Source organism: Sinocyclocheilus anshuiensis, unplaced genomic scaffold (genome assembly GCF_001515605.1).
Source record: "Sinocyclocheilus anshuiensis isolate Anshui unplaced genomic scaffold, SAMN03320099.WGS_v1.1 scaffold843, whole genome shotgun sequence".
Taxonomy (NCBI): Eukaryota; Metazoa; Chordata; class Actinopteri; order Cypriniformes; family Cyprinidae; genus Sinocyclocheilus; species Sinocyclocheilus anshuiensis.
Window position 1 is genome coordinate 362,488 of NW_015547670.1, and position 19,391 is coordinate 381,878.

General features: G+C 36.8%; 2 protein-coding genes across 5 annotated transcripts in view; both read right to left on the reverse strand.

The window, feature by feature from the left end:
- The window catches only part of LOC107702739 (tetratricopeptide repeat protein 31-like), a 19,255-nt gene extending 11,738 nt beyond the window's left edge, over positions 1–7,517 (reverse strand). Inside the window, exons 1-4 of one of the 4 annotated variants that reach the window (XM_016505145.1) lie at positions 7,321–7,517; positions 2,332–2,405; positions 532–612; positions 265–321 (exon numbers count right to left, since the gene is read on the reverse strand). In XM_016505145.1, coding sequence (XP_016360631.1) covers positions 265–321; positions 532–612; positions 2,332–2,405; positions 7,321–7,375 — 267 coding nt within the window. In that variant the 5' untranslated portion in view covers positions 7,376–7,517. The other 3 variants (XM_016505148.1, XM_016505147.1, XM_016505146.1) reach the window with 3 other exon arrangements.
- Positions 7,518–9,132: 1,615 nt separating this feature from the next.
- Positions 9,133–19,391, reverse strand: part of LOC107702741 (pyridine nucleotide-disulfide oxidoreductase domain-containing protein 2-like) — a 12,620-nt gene continuing 2,361 nt past the window's right edge. The window contains exons 2-16 of the mRNA XM_016505149.1: positions 17,020–17,039; positions 16,839–16,932; positions 16,558–16,631; positions 15,176–15,331; positions 14,840–14,993; positions 14,586–14,647; positions 13,628–13,725; positions 13,380–13,521; positions 13,131–13,265; positions 12,654–12,726; positions 11,509–11,665; positions 11,131–11,285; positions 9,878–9,984; positions 9,579–9,699; positions 9,133–9,416 (exon numbers count right to left, since the gene is read on the reverse strand). Coding sequence (XP_016360635.1) covers positions 9,346–9,416; positions 9,579–9,699; positions 9,878–9,984; positions 11,131–11,285; positions 11,509–11,665; positions 12,654–12,726; positions 13,131–13,265; positions 13,380–13,521; positions 13,628–13,725; positions 14,586–14,647; positions 14,840–14,993; positions 15,176–15,331; positions 16,558–16,631; positions 16,839–16,932; positions 17,020–17,039 — 1,619 coding nt within the window. The 3' untranslated portion in view covers positions 9,133–9,345. The remainder of the gene's footprint in view (positions 9,417–9,578; positions 9,700–9,877; positions 9,985–11,130; positions 11,286–11,508; positions 11,666–12,653; positions 12,727–13,130; positions 13,266–13,379; positions 13,522–13,627; positions 13,726–14,585; positions 14,648–14,839; positions 14,994–15,175; positions 15,332–16,557; positions 16,632–16,838; positions 16,933–17,019; positions 17,040–19,391) is intronic.

Sequence of the window (19,391 nt, forward strand, 5' to 3'; positions counted from 1 at the left end):
CGTAATTACCCATTATACATTGTGATATAGCCTGGTTCGTTGGTCCGTTGGATCGGATTGCTTTCTCACTACAACCGAACCGCTCCAGAGTTCGTTTTCAATCGAGCCGAGACCACCTCGTTCAGGTGATCTCGGACCGATTGTTTTGGCGCGGATCCGAGGGTGATTGCCGTGTTCACATATGCCCAAACGAACCGAGCTGGAGGGGGGGGACGCGCCAGGTTCCGAAACAACAGGCCAGGTGTGAAAGCAGTTTCAATTTACCTGTTCAGTACTTTCATCCTTTTTACCCCGCTCTAGTTTCTTCCGCTGACGTTGACGCTTAAAAAAAAAAAAAAAAAAGACAAATTAATACGTATTTTTGGCAGCAACACAATGCATGTAATGAAGCCTACTTAGAGCTCTATTTAGGGCTCTGTTCACAATAAGAAAAAAAAAAACAATGCTCAATAGATCTGCACTGACAGTCAACTCTAGGTTAAAAGTGGATTAATTCTTGTACTTAGTGTGTTAAAGTTCATCTCCTCTCACCTTCCTCTTGGCTTTGCGCCTCTCTGCTTTCCGTCTGGCCTTCTCCTCCTCACTAAGATCCTCCTCACCAATTAAGACATCCTGTAAAGCACACACAAACAAATCTAATAGTGTATCAGGAACAAACATACATGCAGGTACTGGTTTCAGAAGAGAAAAATTGTGCAAAATAGCAGCAAACATTTGTCTTTTAGAGCATGTCCTTCATTAAAGAGGTTTAAGAAAATAATCCTACCTTATTCACAATAGATTTCTTTAGTTATATTTGCTACAACAAGATTAAAACGGTTACAAAACCACTGTGGAGGACTTTGGCCTCACTAAATCCATATGCAGATTGATAATATACAAATGAATGAAAGTGAATGAAAGCAGTGTTGCTCGTCCTATGAATGGTTAACCATTTCAAATGCAAATCAAAGCTTAAATTCTTAAAGACGACCTCAGTGAAAAAGCTATGGGCCGGAAGACAACTCTTACACTCTCTAACGTTACTCGTTGAAAGAATGCACACTATCATGGACCGATAAGACACAATTAGAATGTTTCAGCATGAATGTGAAACATTCACCAAAATAATACACGGTGTTCCTTGGAACAAAAGAGCCTCAAAGCAACTGCACAGTATATACTGGGAGTATCTCTGTTTGGAGCACACTGACCTGACCTTAACACAACAGATATGTTGAGGCACGACTAGAAGATAATGTCCATGCACTAACAAAAACACCAAAGACCAAATGTTTTGCCAAGATACCTACAACGGCCCAAAAAAAATATATGGACACCTAAAGTCATACTTATGAGTATCAGTGCCTTTGCAGTGCATACAAATATTAATTGGCATCTGGAAAAGCTGATTCGATACATTTCTCTGAACGGTTTGTTTTTACTCATCTGTACTATTGATTTTCACCAACTGGTAAATTTTTGGTATATATATGAAGCAGGTTTACCTCAATATGCAAATAAAAAAAAAATTATTTACTGTATTTGTATTTACTACCATTCAAACTTTTGGGGTTGATACAATTTTTAAAGATTCTAATTTCTTATGCTCATAAAGGCTGCATTGATTTGATCAAAAATACAGTAAAAACAGTAATACTGTGAAATTTTATTACAATTTAAAGTAACTGATTCTATTTAAATATACTTTAAAAAGTAATTTATTCCTGTGATGGCAAAGCTGAATTTTCAGCATCATTACTCCAGTCTTCAGAGTCACATGATTCTTCAGAAATCACTTTACTATCAATGTTGAAAACAGCTGGGCTGCTTAATATTTTGGTGGAAAGTGTCATACATTTTTTTCAGGATTTTTCCATTAATAAAAAGAACAGCATGTAGCAAAAATATCTTTTTTTGTAAAATTATATATGATTTTACCATTACTTTTGAATAATTTGTCCTTGCCAAATAAAAGTAAAAAAAAAAAAAATAGAAATAAATATCATACTGACCCTAAATGTTTGAACGGTAGTTACACTAATCAAAGATTTTATCATTAAAAGTATCTATAGTGGCCTTAAATGTGTATAAATAAACTTAAACTTTATAAACACTCTAAGGTTATTGTGCAGAAATTGTGCAGGAATAGTTGCCATAGTAGTTTAAAGACCTGAATTAAATTTTTATAAAATTTCAGACTTTCAGATTTAATTTCTGACTGAACTGTGTCAAAAAAACATCTGCAAGCAGTTTGTTCAAAAACAACAGGGAAACATGCAGGTCTTTTGACCTCTCGTTATTGATTTAACTTACATCTTAATTCATGAAAAAAGCTCAATGTTCTTGTACCTGTAAGAGTGTGTGGTCATTCTGTTCGGGGAGGGCACCTGTGTCCATCACCTCTGGCCTCTTATCACTGGAGCCTGTGGAAAGATACGAGAGAGAAAACAATCAATAAAGTCCAGTTCAAGCCAAGCGAATCAGTCAAGCATTCGCCAACATCACACTTTGTGAGACTTAAAACGTTCAATAATGCAGAAATGAAAATAAACAAGCCGCTTTGTTTTGTATTAGAACATAGTCAAATCCCAACATTTACCATTTCCTATAGTCCATTACTGACTGTCAATGTTCATGTGAAACTCAAAATAAAAGAAAATGCCATACATTTGTGACCACTTCTCATACACTTCAAAACTGCCAGACAGTCATTTCAATCAGAGTGCTACAAACCCATGAAAACCCTCACAATCAAGTTTTGGTTTTACTTCTATAACTGCATTAGTTACTCTACCGTACATATATTCAAGGTCTATGTTATAAAATTTTAACCTTGATTTTAATTTCACATCATCTTTGCTACAGACAAGCCAACCAAATCCAGGGCAAACGGAGTTATCAGCGAGAACAAAACCGCACTCACTCATTAGTCAAACATGGGACCCAAAATCCTTGCAGGCAGGACTGCAATTCAATTGTCAGCTAGCCTAAAGTTTCCTTTGCAGTGGTAAAATTAGACCTTGCAGTAATTTCTCCAAGCTACACGGCCTCACAAACTACACAGCTCAAAACATTACATACACATTACAACAGAGCTGTCGAAACTCAGTCCTGGATGTCCTGCAGAGTTTAGCTCCAACTTGCCTCAACACACCTGACTGGAAGTTTATATGCCTAGTAAGAGCTTGATTAGCTGGTTCAGGTGTGTTTAATTAGGGTTGGAGCTAAACTCTGCAGGACACCGGCCCTCCAGGACCGTGTTTGGACAGCCCAGCATTACAATAAGCAACCATCTGCAGAATGTCCAAAATATCAATTTTTGTTTGACATAAACAGCACAGAATCACCAAGTCCCACTTTTTTCGCAGTTGTTAACCAAACACTAATATTCCTGGCTCAGAAAGAGATGTGGATTTGAGTCTTTATATGCTTGTTAACTGATACCTTGTTAGAGAGAAGCAAAGACACATTAGACGCTCTGAATCCTCAATCACTTCCATTAGCCATTACCACGCTCTTAATATCCCACATCCAGAAAAGAGATGCACACAGCTTGCAAAACTAACACCACAAATCTCAAACAAATGCAGATGTATGTAAGAAGCAGGCCGTGATCTGAGGCGTGATGCATTGGCTAGCACACTTCCCTTAAAGTGACTCATCTCACACTTTGACAGCCTTGTGACAATGGCGGTCCAAAAAAACTGATTGACCTTGGTAAGATAAAAAAAACACGTGGCCCTCGGCTAGTCACATCTTCCTTGGATCATGCAAACTGTTCCATGCGAATGATCCCAACTGATACTGTTTTCACTGCTGTGAGTCAGACTCAGTATACGGAATCCAATCCATTGATTAAAATTGAGAATCTTGATTCATACTACAAATAATTAATGCACATAACAGCAGAAAAGACAAGTGAGGACTGTAAGGATGTGTTACAATGGTAACAAAGACATTCATTTCAAAACCAGGAATGAGGTTGAAAGCTACTCGAACCATGTGACAAAGCATCTGAATATTTTACTACAAATGCAACAGACAAGCAAATAGCAGTGTACAGCAACAGCCCTGTAGAAAAAAGAAAAAAAAAACGATGTACACTTTAGCATTTTATGGTGATGGATCTGGTTCTTATGCATATTTGCATACTACAAACTTTAAATACAGCCCAATATTAGACAAGACTAGCAGTACTTCATGTAATGAAGATTGCAACATTGAAACAAATACAAAAAATTAAAAAGGAAACGAATAGGATGACAAAAAACACACAAAAACTCACAATTAAAAATAAAGCCAAAGGGGTTTTACAGCCTGATGTCATAGGAGAACCTTTTCAAGTTCCTCAAAGAATTTTCATTTTCTAGCTCTTTATAAAACCCCCCATGCAACTGTGGGATCACTCTCTAATGCAGGGGTTCTCAATTCCAGTCCTCGTGGAGGGAGTAGGGAGCAATGAACACTGTGTAGGGACCATGTCAATCAGAACACAGTTCATGCATGGAGCTCTCTTCTAACAGGCTGGTTATCTGAATCAGGTGTGTTAAATAAGAGAGACATGCAAAATATGCAGAGTAGAGCCCGACCGATATGGGTTTTTTGGGGCTGATACCGATACCGATATTAGGGAGTAAAAAAAAGGCAGATACCGATATATCGGCCGATATTCTGTGTGTATATTATGTACAGTACCAGTCAAAAGTTTGGACACTTTCCCATTCGTGTGTCCAAACATTTGACTGGTACTATATATAGAATACAGTATATACATAAACAGAATATATATGCGCCGGACCGCGAATTTAACCACCCGTAACTCCCGAACCCCGGGGGCTATCCACGCGGGGGTGATCTCATTCGAAAGAGGGCCTTGAGATGTACACTCGATTCGCGTTCGAGAGGGTTCCTCGAGCTGAGGGGATCCCCCGAATTTGGTGCGGATTCGCCGCGCCGTATCTGCGTTATATGTTCTGTAAAAAAAAAATTCATATCGGAGGCATATCGCCGATACCGATATATCGGCGACAGGCTCATATCGGCCGATAATATCGGCAAAACGATATATCGGTCGGGCTCTAATGCAGAGCAGTGGTATGTGAGGACTGGAATTGAGAACTACTGCTCGAATGCATATTTACATATTTGATTGCATGTTTGTGGTATTTCTACCAAAAAAAAAAAACTCAATATTAGACAACACAAACTAGCAATACTTCATGTACTGAAGATTGCAACATTACAACAAATACAAAAAATTTAAACCAAAAAGATGGTGACAACACACACACACACACACACACACACACACACAATTAAAAAATAAAGCTAAAAGGGTATACAGCCTGATTTCAAAGGCGAACCTTTTCAAGTTCCTCAAAGAATTTTCATTGTCTAGTTCTTTAGAAAACCATCCATGCAATGGTGCTTTAAAGAGTCCAAACACCAAACCCTAGTCTGAAGAATCCTGTTGAAACTGGTAGCTGTGTTTTGGAACAATAAACGTTTTTATTAAACAGTACAATAAAATATTTTGTACTGTTCTCTGAAGTTTACTTATAATGTTATCAAGATTTTTACATCAAAAAACATCATAATTTACAATAGGCTATTTCTGCCCTGTTTTGACACCCTCATCGGAACGCTCAGTTTAAATAGGGGTGGCGGATTCTAGACTCGGAAGTAAACGCCCACTGCTATGATTGGCTAACAGTTGTGTATGTTTGTCAGCCTACAGCCTTCACAGATGGACGCTGCTGTGATTTAGGTTAAAAACACAGAAATAGCAAGTACATATCAAATGATCTGTAATAACAGACAAAGCAATAGTGACCACATAATAAAAACAGCTACTCACACTTTTGTGGTGCAACATTACTGTCAGATCCAATATAGTCGGCACAGCATCGTCTTTTAGTTTCAATCTTTCTGAAAATCCTGCGTCGAACTGTGCCTTGTTTGTAATCAGCGGTAAAATGAAATGAACAAAGGACCAAATTCTTACTGGATCTTCATTAAAAATAAAGCTCATCCACTCTTTCCTAATATTGGGATCAGAAGGAAGGCAATGCAAAGACTGTGTTTTTTTCACAACTTTGCACTGCACAGAGTCTTGTCGTCTTCTGAGTCCCTTTATCGTTTGATTTCTGCGTAAACCTGCGTTTGCCTCTCTCGTTATTTACTTACAACATGCACAAATCGGTGGGCAGAGCTAAACAGGCACTGCTGTAGAAGCAGGCGTTGATCTTCTGCGGAGGCGGGGTTTAGCCACACTATTACATCATAAAGTGGCACATTCCACAAGCTGTCATTTAGGCAGATTGGCTTCAATATAAGCTGCTTTTAGACTAACGAGAACGTTTTGAGTTCTGAAACTTACAGGATGTTTTTATAGTACAGTGATCTCTTATATGTCAAAAGATCAAGGGAATTTTGATTTCTCAGTGCATGACCCCTTTAAGAGGTTTCTATAGGACTACTAGCTGGTCAGTCAGTAACATATATCATAAACCATCTTGCCCACCTTAAGCAAGATGATATACCAGCTTAGACTAGATAAAAACCAACAATCATGTTCCAAATAATGCTACAAGCTTGTATTTTCAAGATTAAGAGCTTCTGTTAAATTTCCAAAGAACCATAGGAGTAACTTGAAAATCCTAAATGGTTCTTGATAAGAAAGTTTGTTGCGTATTGTTGTTAAGAAACACTGAAGAACCTTTATGTTAATAACTGTAAAAAAGAAAAGAAAAACATGTTTGCCTTTAGACTTGAGGCAACCTTTGAGGCAATCCTACTGAAATTATCACAAATTATCACTACATTAGGATGCAATCTGAATCGGTTTGTATACGTTCAAAAACACACTCAAACAGTAAATGATCAGCGGTTCAAATCAGATTTAGTGTCTCTGATTCACAGGCCTGTTGCATGGGATTTCTTCAGTATTTGAATTAGTTTCAATGAACAAACCAAACTAAAGCCTCACATAGAATCTTAGACTTAATTTACTAATTATTTTTCTTAATATTTTTATATTGAACACTAAATATGGATTTGACGGTTTTTAAGGTTTGGAAACAATTATCATCTATCCGGTTGACAACCGCAGTTACGTGTAGTTAAACAACATTTGCATAATTGACATCATGATATCTTTGATACATTTTTATATCTATACAAAACTGACTGGTATAATAAAACAATATATCACTGTCACTAACGCGCGTTAAGGTGAGATAAGCGCATTGTGTCGTGTGTTTTACGGGTCTGATTCATGGAAAACTTACTTTATAACTCGGACAGACAGAAACAAAGTTTCCATACAGTGAAACTCACCGCTGAGCCCCAGTAACCGGCAGAAATCCAAACTGAACTTCATTAGTCCAACCATCCAGCATTATTACCCTAAATACCGCTACAGCAACGTCAACACGACAAAATACACGTCAAAACAACAAATGAATCGTCATATTTAAACTTGCGGCGACAGATGTGTGGTTTCTCTTCCTGTGCGTCGAGCGAAGCGTCAGGCGGGTGTGTTGAACTGAACTCAAGCGCCTCCCAAAACGAGCGTCTTAAAGGGCCGCAGGGGCCAGTGTTCTGGAGCCACACTCTTCTCTCTATGGTATAAAGTATGTTATGATCTAAAAATTATATATTATAAGATATATAATATTATATATGAGATATTATAAGATTATAAGATATACATTTTATAAATAACATTTATAAGGTTTAATTAATTCATTCATTTATTTTTATTTTTATGTCGGTGGATTTTAATGTGACAGGACAGCGGATGGATTTTTTTTACTGGAGGAAGCATAATTATTGATTATGGACTAAAACGCCTTAATAAGAGATTTGTTTCCTATAAACGCACAGCTTTTCACTTCACAAGACATTAATTGATGGATCTGAGTTGTGTTGATTACTTGTGGATTACTGCAATTTTTTCTAAACTGTTGGAACTCTTATTCTGACGGCACCCATTCACTGCAGAGGATCCATAGGTGAGCAAGTGATGTAATGACATTTCTCTAAATTTGTTCCAATGAAGAAACAAACTCTTCTATATCTTGGATGGCCTATATCTTTTCAGCAAATTTTCATTTTTGGGTGAACTATTCCTTTTAAGTTGTATCTTAATCCAGTTACCATCAATAAAATCTATTTTTGCATTTTTTTTTTTCCCTATATTGTAGCTTTTGGCAATTCAATGAAATGAGTTAAAGGGATAGTTCACCCAAAAATGAAAATTTGATGCTTATCTGCTTACCCCCAGGGCATCCAAGATGTAGGTGACTTTGTTTCTCAAGAGATGTTAAACATCATGGCTATACTTTTCATCACACTGGAAATGGAAATTAGAGTGCTTTGTTATATACTGCACATTTGGCATATGTACTGTAGTAGGTCACCCGGGCTTCAATGAATGCAGAAAATTTGCATACTGTGCACAGTTTACATACTACTGTATATACTGCAGGAATAGTTTTACACAGGTTAGCATGCTATGACGAAGTCTTAAATTGTTTCTTTTTCTAGAGTGTGTGTGAGTGCTGTAATTTTTGTAAATTGATCAATTATTTGCATTATAGAAATCCTTCTAATATTATTTTATGTAATATATTTACTAAAGGTGAATTCTGCAGTTCTGAACTACTAGCATCACCACAGAGAAACACTAAAAAGTGTTTAGAAGAAAAAAAAAACTATAAAGCTTTAAACACCAGCCCACTTTCATAGCACCAAATGAGTTATTTATTCTCAAAACAATGTCACAGCTTTTTGTGAGAACATTCAGTGTGGTTTCTAGTCACACGGTCCATCACAAGTTATACAAAACCTGCAAAAGTAGTCTATTCCTTAGTCTGGTTAGACACCATATTGTATTTAACACAGATAGAAAAAACGAGGCTGTGAGGGATAGATTTACAGTCTTTACAATGGCACACACTGTATTATGGTCCTAGATCATGTAATTATTACAACTCACAAAATTGTTTCTGACGTTTTTGTCTACTTTTTCTGAAAGACGTTTCGACAGCTGAACAATCAGTATGTTATTATATACCACAGCAGAATCCATTGAACACACTGTACTTCAGTCCCTCACAACTCATTTTCATTCCTGTCAAAAAGCAAATATAGCGCTACCCTGACTAAGGTCTATGGATTAATTTACATTTATTAAAATTTCACTGAAAAATAAACGTCATATTTTAGGAACAGATTATGGGAGTGTTTAAAATATAGAAGAAAACACATACAATGTTAACAACACTTATTATTTGTCTTCATCTCTCTTTTCATTAAAATATCCCTTTGGAAAATGATATTCCCCACTGAAGGCCAAGATCACAGTCGCTTGAAATCTGCTAGAACTTTGAGAGCTGAATTCCAGCCAGCTGCACCCATGACACCTCCACCTGAATGAGACAAACTCACATAAATGCTGGAAAACACAGGGGAGGTCATGCACGTCAAGCTCAACATTTACCTGACCTGGTTTTATGAAACATGGTATCACACTGATGACATTTCTAAACCCAATACGTACTGTTTTAGCTTTTATTTATTCAGGCACAAACCTGGATGGCTGCCACTGCCACATAAGTACAGTCCTTTGACTGGTGAGCGGTAGTCTGCGACAGAGGGCAAAGGTCTCGCCAGGTAAAGCTGATCCAAAGACATTGAGCCATGAAATATATTCTGTGGCATAAAAAAATGCATGTAATGAATGTTTGGAATGATACGACGTGCAAATATACCACAATTAACTTCCGAATAAAAGTCAAAATCAGTTATTAGATTCTGTATGACTGTGAAAAAAAAGTTATGAGGGTACAAAAAGTCCATGTTCATGTTTATTCAATTTAAATATTCATACCCCCCCAGTGAGACCAAAGACCCTCTCAAGATCAGGAGGAGTCAAGATGTCTTTGCCCACTATAGCCTTTTTAAATCCAGGTGCGTAATGCTCAACCCAGTCGAATACTGTGAAACAGGAAACAAAGGACCAATTACAACAAAGATCTTATTACTTTGAGGCATGTGATATCACTGCGGTAGCACAAACAGTGTCACTGTGTTCAAAAGTGACTCGTTCATGGCCTGCCCGTCTATCAGAGTGTGAATTTTTGGATGGTTTACCGGGGTGGAAGGGTTTGGTTCACCTAATGTTGGGGGGTCGTAAAGAAATGCATACACTTAGCATAAACTTGCATATTTTAAAAGCTCATGAAACAAGTCTTTCTTGAATTACAAATGTAATATTTTATATTTATTATATTAAAAAACAGTAATATTGTGAAATATTATTGCAGTTTGCTGATTTCGTGCTTTATTATTAATAATTGTTTTTTTTTGTGTGTGTAAATGTTGAAAACAGTTTTTGATGGTTAATATTTTTGTGGAAATCGTGATTCTTTTTTTTTCAGTTTTATTTGAGCAAAAAGTTGAAAGTATTTATTTTAAATGGAAATCTTTTGTAACATTAAACGTGTCTTTATGGTCACTTCTGGTCAATTTAATGCATCCTTGGTGAATATAAGTTTAAAAAATCTAACCCGCTTACACAACTTTTGAAAGGCAGTTTATCATGGTTCACAAAAATATTAGACAGCACAAACTGTCTTCAACATTGATAATAATAAGAAATGTTTCTTGATCACCAAATCAGCATATTTGAATGATTTCTGAAGGACCACATGGCACTGAAAACTGGAGTATCTTTAAAAAAAATAATAATAATAATCAACTTTGCCAAAGGAATGAATTGCATTTTAATGTATGTTAAAATATAAAACAGTTTTTTTTAATTGTAATAATATTTTACAATATTACTGTTTTACTGTAATTTTGGTCAATAATGCAGCCATTGTGAGAGACTTCTTTCAAAAACGGTTATATATTATAGTTATAATATACGTGTGTGTGTGTGTGTGTGTGTGTGTGTGTGTCTGACTGATACTAATATATAAGTCACTGTATAATTCACGCACTGCTGTCTATGACATGCTGAACTCATCGAACCTGTTTGGATTACACTTTGAAAGACCTCCAAGACCTTTTACAAACACAAGTCTTATAATACCTGTGAGCACAAACAGCACAAAAAAATGCAAATAGAACACTAGGTACCTGTATCAGCAAATCTCTCCCTGTCCTCATCGGTCCAAGCGCGGCGACCCTCCAGCAAATATGGCGTAAACTGGATGAAGAGAGACACCACATGACAGCCGGGGGGCGCTAGAGTCGGATCCAGCACTGAGGGAATGGTCATTTCTATCATAGGCCTACACAAAACCACCAGAAGATGAATCAGGATCTCATGTAAATCGCTGTGGTTTGGTGCATTGAATGGAAAACCATCACCATAAACCCTGTCCACGGGCAACAGATGTGTTGTCTGTGAAACTCTGGTCATGACTTGCAAATTCAGACGTCCTGATGCCTTCATGTGTGTAATGTGCAAATATTAGTTGTTCCATTATAAGCACAACAGCAGGTTTTGCCAACCTGGAGGACGGGTATCCCTGCTGGCCCTCCCTGTAGGCCTCCTCCAGCACCTCCATACTCTCACAGTTCAGATGGATTGAACACTGATGATGTGGACCTGGTTTTCCATCCGCACTATTCGGCGCAGCCAAGAAATTAGGCAACTTGTCTACAGCCACTGTTCAGTTGCAAAGGACAGAGACAGATTATTACAATCAAAAAATGTACAGGAAAAAGACTAATTTAACTCCATTAATTACACTTCTTGCAAGGCAGCACCCCAGCTAACAAAAGTATGTTCTAAGAACGTTTTGCTAACGTTCTCATTAAGTTATGAAAACGTTATTTCTTAATGTTCTCTGAACGTTTAAAATGTCCAGCTTTTTAAAATGAGAAGAAATTATTTTATTCCTCAGTACTTTTGTTTTGTTTCCAGTACAAATATCTAAAGATCCTTAAATCATAAAAACATTTACTGGAGAAGCAAAATTACTTGAGTTATTAGGCCAATAAAAATAATAATCAAGAATAAGTGATTTCATGCTTAAAACAAGAAAAATAAACTTAATTTAAAGGGAAAACTAAAATAATTTTGATCATTTTAAGAAAAAGAAAAAAAAAAGACTTGTTATCTTGTGACATTTTGCTTCTTACGTAATTGTATCTTGATTTAGTAATGTTTCAATATTTGTACTGAAAAGCAAGACAAAAATATTTTTGCAGTGCAGCAACTAAATTAGACCAAAATGCTTAACATACAGACTCCATTTAAACTTTGTTTTGTAGATAATTTCCTAGTAGTTTTGTTTTTATTCATTATTTAAAATGATTGAAATAATTATTTTAATTACTGAATTATTCATTAAATTATTGAATTACTTCTTAAATTACTGAATGTCCACCATTTAAAATTAATGACAGTGATGATGTCATCATAAAGTTTTGGACTCTGAATTCCACCTGGGAAATTTTGATGCTCATATTAGCATAATGAATTATCTTTGGTCTTATCTTGCTTGCTTATTAAGTGTCAAGACAACACTAAAATTTCCTTACACAGAACCAAAGCCTTAAATATTAACACTCTTCTTTTGCTGCTTTGCAAGCACTGTTGAAATGCACATTTAGTTTGATGAAATTAAGCGTTAAATTCTGTGTAATCTTACCATTTATCTTGGTAACAGGAGAGGTGTAGTCAATCTGATCTACAGCCGTGATGAATGCCTCTGGCAGGGCATCCTTTACCGGGACAACCACAGACATCAATTATTCAGAATTGTCATTAACATTTAAGTAAAACAGTTGTTCATTTTTCCACATTATTATTATTATTTTGTTTTTACATTTGACTAATAAAAATAGGTCCAATGGAATTCTTTTTTTTTTCCATTTAGAGATATATAATCCTACTTTAAACTGAACTAATTCACATGTGGACAGTGTTGGCAGTCAAAGAATGGGGTCACTCCTTCAGTAAACTCAGATAAAATGACACTAGCTCAAGGCCACAACAAAGTGTTGACAGAATAGGATGACATTAACTGTGAATGAATGACCCAGACATAAAAGCAAATGTTCTTCATCACTTTTAAACATCAAAAAATGAGCTGAACTGACATGGTCTTGGGACTTCAGGTCTGTACCTGTGGTGTGAGCTGTTTGAAGGTGATGTAGGGAGTGGCGTTGGACAGAACCACTTTACTATGGACTTCGGTTCCGTCTGTCAGCACAATGCCCTTGGCAGAACCATCCTGACCAATAAGGACCTGTTTAACGTCCTGCAGGCCCCGACAGATTAATATCCGTGAGACAACCGGTTCTTTTGAATGAATGTGCCATGCACAGAAACAATGGCTTGAGAAAATGGTTACACCTTCTTCCTGAATACTAACCCTGTTTGTAAAAAGATCTGCTCCGAGAGAGCGAGCGGAGCGGGCGATCGATTCAGACACTCCACCCATTCCTCCCTCCACGTAACCCCAGGCACCTTTCTCTTTCTCCAGCTCACCCATGACATGGTGCAGCAGGACGTATCTACAAGATTGAGCATACAGTCTCCACAATAACATACAGTGTCCACAACAACAATCACAACCTATTCTGAATCTGTTTGAACACATAAACGTCAAACTATCCTCACCCACTTCCAGGATTATTTGGGCTTGTGTTTGCACCAATCACAGAGTCAGTGGCTAATGTGGCTCTCAACGGCTCGGATTCAAACCAGCGATTGAGCACCTACAGAAAAAAAAGACTTTAAAACTGAAATTTCAAACAAGAAGGCTTCTAATGCCGTGTTCACGTCATGAATCACATTCTCAAACTCACAAATAATTCAGTTCTTAGGCAATGCTCATAAAGCTGAAAATGATTGATTCATATTTTAATGTGTATTTTTTAAAGATTTTTTTAAAAGGTGTTTCTTATGCTTATCAAGGCTGCATTTATTTGATCAAAAATACAGTAAAAACTGTAATATTGCGAAACATTATTACAATTTAAAATAACTTTTTCTGTGAAGCTGGTTTGCAACGATGTGCATCATGAAAAGCGCTATATAAATAAATGTGAATTGAACCGAATAACTGTTTCTATTGTAATATATTATGAAATGTAATTTATTCCTGTGATGGCACAGCTGTCTTTTCAGTAGCCATTTCAGTCTTGGTGAGCATAAGACACTTTTTTCAAAAACATTTAAAAAAATCTAAATGATTCTAAACTTTTTACTTTCAGTGTAGATGCAAGCAGCAATAAAGTTGGCAAGCTCTACAGTGGCAGATGTGTTTTAACTTGAACACAATCCAAAAATCAGAGGACAAAAGAACTGAATGCATTATCTGGATACTGAGCAAATTTACATTGCAATTAATTTACAATGCTTGACCCCTAGGGGGCAGTGTCCCAAAGTTTCATAGAGACCCTCAGGCCACTATTAGTTTTACTTCTTGTTTGGTTTCTTTGCTGTCAATTTTGATCAAAGATGATCAAGAAATTGTTCTTGGATTGACCTTCAGGGGGTCTGCTACTTATTCTGTCAAATATATTCAAAAATGCCAAGTATTTCTTTTTTGTCAAGGGCAGGGGGCATAACCCACCTTCATAACTGGAGCTGTAACAAGTTCATAGAAATCTGGTATATTCTTTCCCAACTTCAACCCTTTAAACATAGAAGCACATTTTTTAATGTATCAGTTTTATCCTATTATTAAGTCATTATTAAGTTTTATTAAGTTATTCAGTTATTAAGTCCTATTCTTATAAGACTCTCTGTCTTATGTCAGCAGCACCAGCAGAACAATTGAGGAAAATCTGGTTTATCATGTGTTATATAACCATGAAGTATCATTACCAGACTTCACCAAAGGTTTCAAGCTCCTCAGGGCAGATATTTTCTTTCTCAAAGAGCCCTGAGTCAGTCCTGGTATGTCAATGGGTGGAGCGTCTAAAAGAGGGTGGATGGCACAGGCCAGTCTTTCCAAATAAGATAAAAAATCAGGATAGACCTTCAGTGATAGGACAGAGGGAAAAATCTTATTATATCATATAAATTATGTATATTTAGTTCATTATCTGAGGTAGAAGGGTGTGTAGGCAGTTTTCACAGTATGTTGTTTCTAGTGTCACATGCAAGTTTATGAAAGTGCTCTTGCAAAAAATCTAATTCCTCTTGTCAGTGGCATTGAACCTTGGCATCTTTCTCTGAGAATTTGCCAATCTCTTGCTGGGTCTTTGCCAGGTCAGCTCCAAGCGTTAAAGACCGCGGTGGCCGCCCTCTTACACCATCCTCCAACATGGGGGTAAATGAATAGGGGTCCCTCATGTAAACTTTCAGGCCGTGTTTCTGCACAGAAAGACACACTGTCGAGAACTGCTGTCATTTTAGCTTGAAAGGAAAAAAGTAATAAATCATCTGCCACTTGTTTCTTTTCCTTGTGGAAAAGAAGTGTACGGAATGTGCACTTGTAGTGCCCTTCACATCTTAAAAGTATATTTAAAAAATTGTACTTGCAGATAATGAACACACACTTAATAATACACTTTAATGTTTCTTAACACACTTAGAAAGTATGTAATAATGTCAGATTAAAAGCATTACTTTTATAAGACCATTTTAAATTATTGTTTTAATAATCTTCTGTCATGCTTTAAAGAAGTACATTAAATAGAAATGACATTTAAGTATATTTTAGTTTAGCATAAATGCTTGTCAGTACACTTGGCAATACAAACATATTTCAAAGACAACAGAAGTAATTATGAAATTACACTACCGTCCAAACTTGTCTCTTATGCTCATCAAGTCTGCATTTATCTGATCAAAAATACACCAAAAACAGTAATATTGTAAAATATTATTATAATTTAAAATAAGTTCTCTATTTTAATATATTTTAATATACTTTAAATATAATTTATTTCTGTGTGAACTTTCATCAGCCATTACTACAGTCTTTACTGTCACCTGATCCTTCAGAAATCATTCTAATATGATGATTTATTATCAGTGGTGGAAACAGTTGTGCTGTTTATTAGTTTGCTTATTTATTAATTGGTTGGAACCTGTGATACTTTTTTCAGAATTCTTTGATGAATAAAAAATGTAAAAAGAACATCATTTATTCCAAATAGAAATCTTTGTAACAATATCAGTCTACTTACTATCACTTTTTATCAGTTTATCAATAAAGTAAAATAAAGCTGAGTAAAGTATTAATTTCTTTAAAAAAAAAAAAAAAAAACCTTAAAAATATTACTGATCCCAGACTTTTGAACAGTAGTGTATAAAGGGTGAACGGTATGGTATAGGGTATAAAGATGTACTTAAGTCCTACTTATGGAAAAAAAAAACTTGCATTTAATATTAAATTTAAATGATAATATGTAATTATTGCAAAAAAAACATGCAATTCAAAAGTATTCTAGAGTGTACTTCTTTTAGTTTCTTAAGGTTTGTCAAGTCTGTCTGAGGTACAACATTTTGCTTGAGAGATAGTTAAAGGGGAGCCGATCCATTTTAAACAAGAACGAAAGAGAGAATCGGGCATGTAACATCAATAAGAACATCACCTTGAGCTCCAGGTCCTGGTAGATGTGTGGGCGCAGTAAACTGAGCAGATAGGAGGCCCTGGAAAAGTGGAACCCTGAAATCAACAGGCAAACTACACTGATTCACAGATGAATTTTAAGGGTCAATCAGCAATTTACACTTAAAATGCTTAGACTATGTACTATATCAGTTCTGAATTTCTAATTAATGATGATAACAGAGTGCCTTGAGAAACTGATCTTTGGCCAGTCTGTAGGGGATTCAGAGAACCATGGTCTGGGTGATAAACCTGAACTCACACCTGGAATAATCTCTTCAGATACAGCTGCTCCTCCGAGCACATGTCTGCGTTCCAGGACTGCTGTTTTCAGGCCTCCCTTCTGCAGATATGCTGACTGGGCAAATCACAACAGGTGGTTTCTAGAGATGAAACTGTTGTGCAACTGGGCATACACATGAGAACACATTTGGTGTGTACTTACAGCAATAAGGCCATTGTGACCTACAAATAAAGAAAATGATTTTAGGTTTGTTCAAAGGAGTCTAAATTCTGCAATCATTTACTAGATGTTGAATAATAGCCGATGAATGTCGCATTATTTTCTCATGAAACATGGAGGTTATGAAACAAGTAGCCTATGACTGTGGTTCAAAGTATGCAGGAGTTGCAACAACATTTTTAGGTATAATAAAAAAGGATAAAAAGTAGAACACTCTGCATGTTTTTTACAGTACACAAACTGTTACTCCTGCAGGGGAAGCATGGAGGCTCAGCAAGGCAAATTTTCTGTGGAGCCTATATCTATAGTCTTTATCTATAGCCGCATTAAATCTTTGGATGTTTTTGATCTCTCTGGGACATTTGTAAACGTAAAATCATAATCGTTTAAAACTATTAATTCCAATGAATAGTACCTGGTACACAAATATACATTTTCTCCAGTTTCTTTGAAATTATTTGAACAAAAACAATCCTCACAACAACGCAAACACGACTGACACACGACTGTTGCAAAAAGTGCAAGGCAGATATAAGGCAATGTCATAGTTTAAAGCATGTAAAACAGAATAACAACAACAACAAAAACATAAACATAAAATGAACATAAACATTATTTAAAAAAAAATAAGAGGAAAAAAATAGGATAAAAAAGTGCTATATAATATTAAGGCAGTTACATACATTTGAAAAGCTTTAGAATGTTTATTGTTTTTATAAGCTTCTTGTTTTGTGATCTCATTTTAGAAAGGGTTTCATATATTTTAAGATCAGTGTTACAAAAGGTAATATGTGGTGGTTTCTTTTGAGTTATTTTTGTCTTATGAATATAAAACTTTGCTAAAATAATTAAAAGATTAATAATGTAATTAATTAATTATTAATAATAAATTGTTTTTCAGGAAAAATATGGGTTTTGAAAATGAAATAAAATGTCATAAGGTTCTAAATAAAGGGTTTCCCTTTCGAACGGTCTCTCCCATCACGTATACACGCTTATGGAGAAACTCCTGTTTATTCTGATACTGAAGCCTGATTTGTTCACGTTCGTGTACCAGCATGAAAAAATGGCGCTTCAACTCACCAAAAGGGAGGAGCTGACTACTACATAAGTCGGTTCAGAGCGCCATTCGTCAGACCTTGTCTCCTTCAGCGACGAAGACATCTCCTCGCCGGACTCTGAAGCAAGAAGCCAAAGCAAAGAAGCTCAGCCTGCTGCTCGCTCTCAGAAAAAAAGGTACAAAAGCTGTCACTGGGGCAGTACCTTTTCAAAAGGTACACTTTTGTACCTTTTAGGTACTAATATGTACCTATAAGGTACCAATATGGACTGTTTAGGTACAAAGGTGTGCCTTTTGAAAAGGTACCGCCCCAGTGACAACTTTTGTACCTTTTTTTTCTGAGAGTGTGAAGAGCCCCTGGCAGCAGAAGATTGCTGAGCGCTTTCCCCTGCGGCCATCCAGCGGATTAAAAGAGCAAATTTTTGTGACGTTGTTGCAAATGTCGTGCCATGAGTGCTGCTCGGGCATGGTGAGTGCGTCGCTTGGAGACTACTGGGTTTATTCGGCCCATGTTAATTCCTCCACTTCTGCTGCTCTCACCTCTGTTGACGGCACTGAAGAAAGGGGATATGGCAAGCTCCCCCCTCTGGAAGTGGCAGTTGCTGCTCATCTGTGCCCTCCATTGACTTTGGGGATTAAAGCCCATGCAGCGTATCGATCTCAGCCCTGCAGGACGACCTCTAGCGAAAAGAGCTTATGCCACAGCTGGCCAGGCTGGCTTGGCACTTCATATGATGCTGGTGCTACAGGTGCCAAACTCCTCTGTGGCATGTATGAGTCTGGACAGAATCCTGAGCCCTTTCAAAGAGCTGCGCACAGCGACTGATCTGGCTATGCACGCTACAAAGGCGACTGCGCAGGTGATCGGCAAGGCCATGGCCAACTTTGGCTTAATTGGAGATCAGGGACGCTGACGGGGTCGCCTTCCTTGACTCCCCAGTCTCTCCAAAGGTATTTTTCGGCCCAGCCGTGGATGAATTGAGATATTAAATTGAAACCGCATTGAGATCTCTTTCGCGCTTGAATAGCTTAAATCACTTTAATGTTTAAACTGACTTAAAACATGTGAGAATGATAAACTGGCCCAATCGTTCAGATAGCTGATTATAGTTTTAAGGGGGCTGAGACGACAGATGGGGGGGCTGAAGCCCACCTAAAAATGTTCTAGAACCAATCCTGGTGCACCCATCAAAATTACCGTTGTGATAGCGGTAGTGCTGTCGCGGTGAGGGAATTTCCCTTTCGGTAATTTTGAGTGGCGGTATGCGGTATTATCGCCATACATATACATATA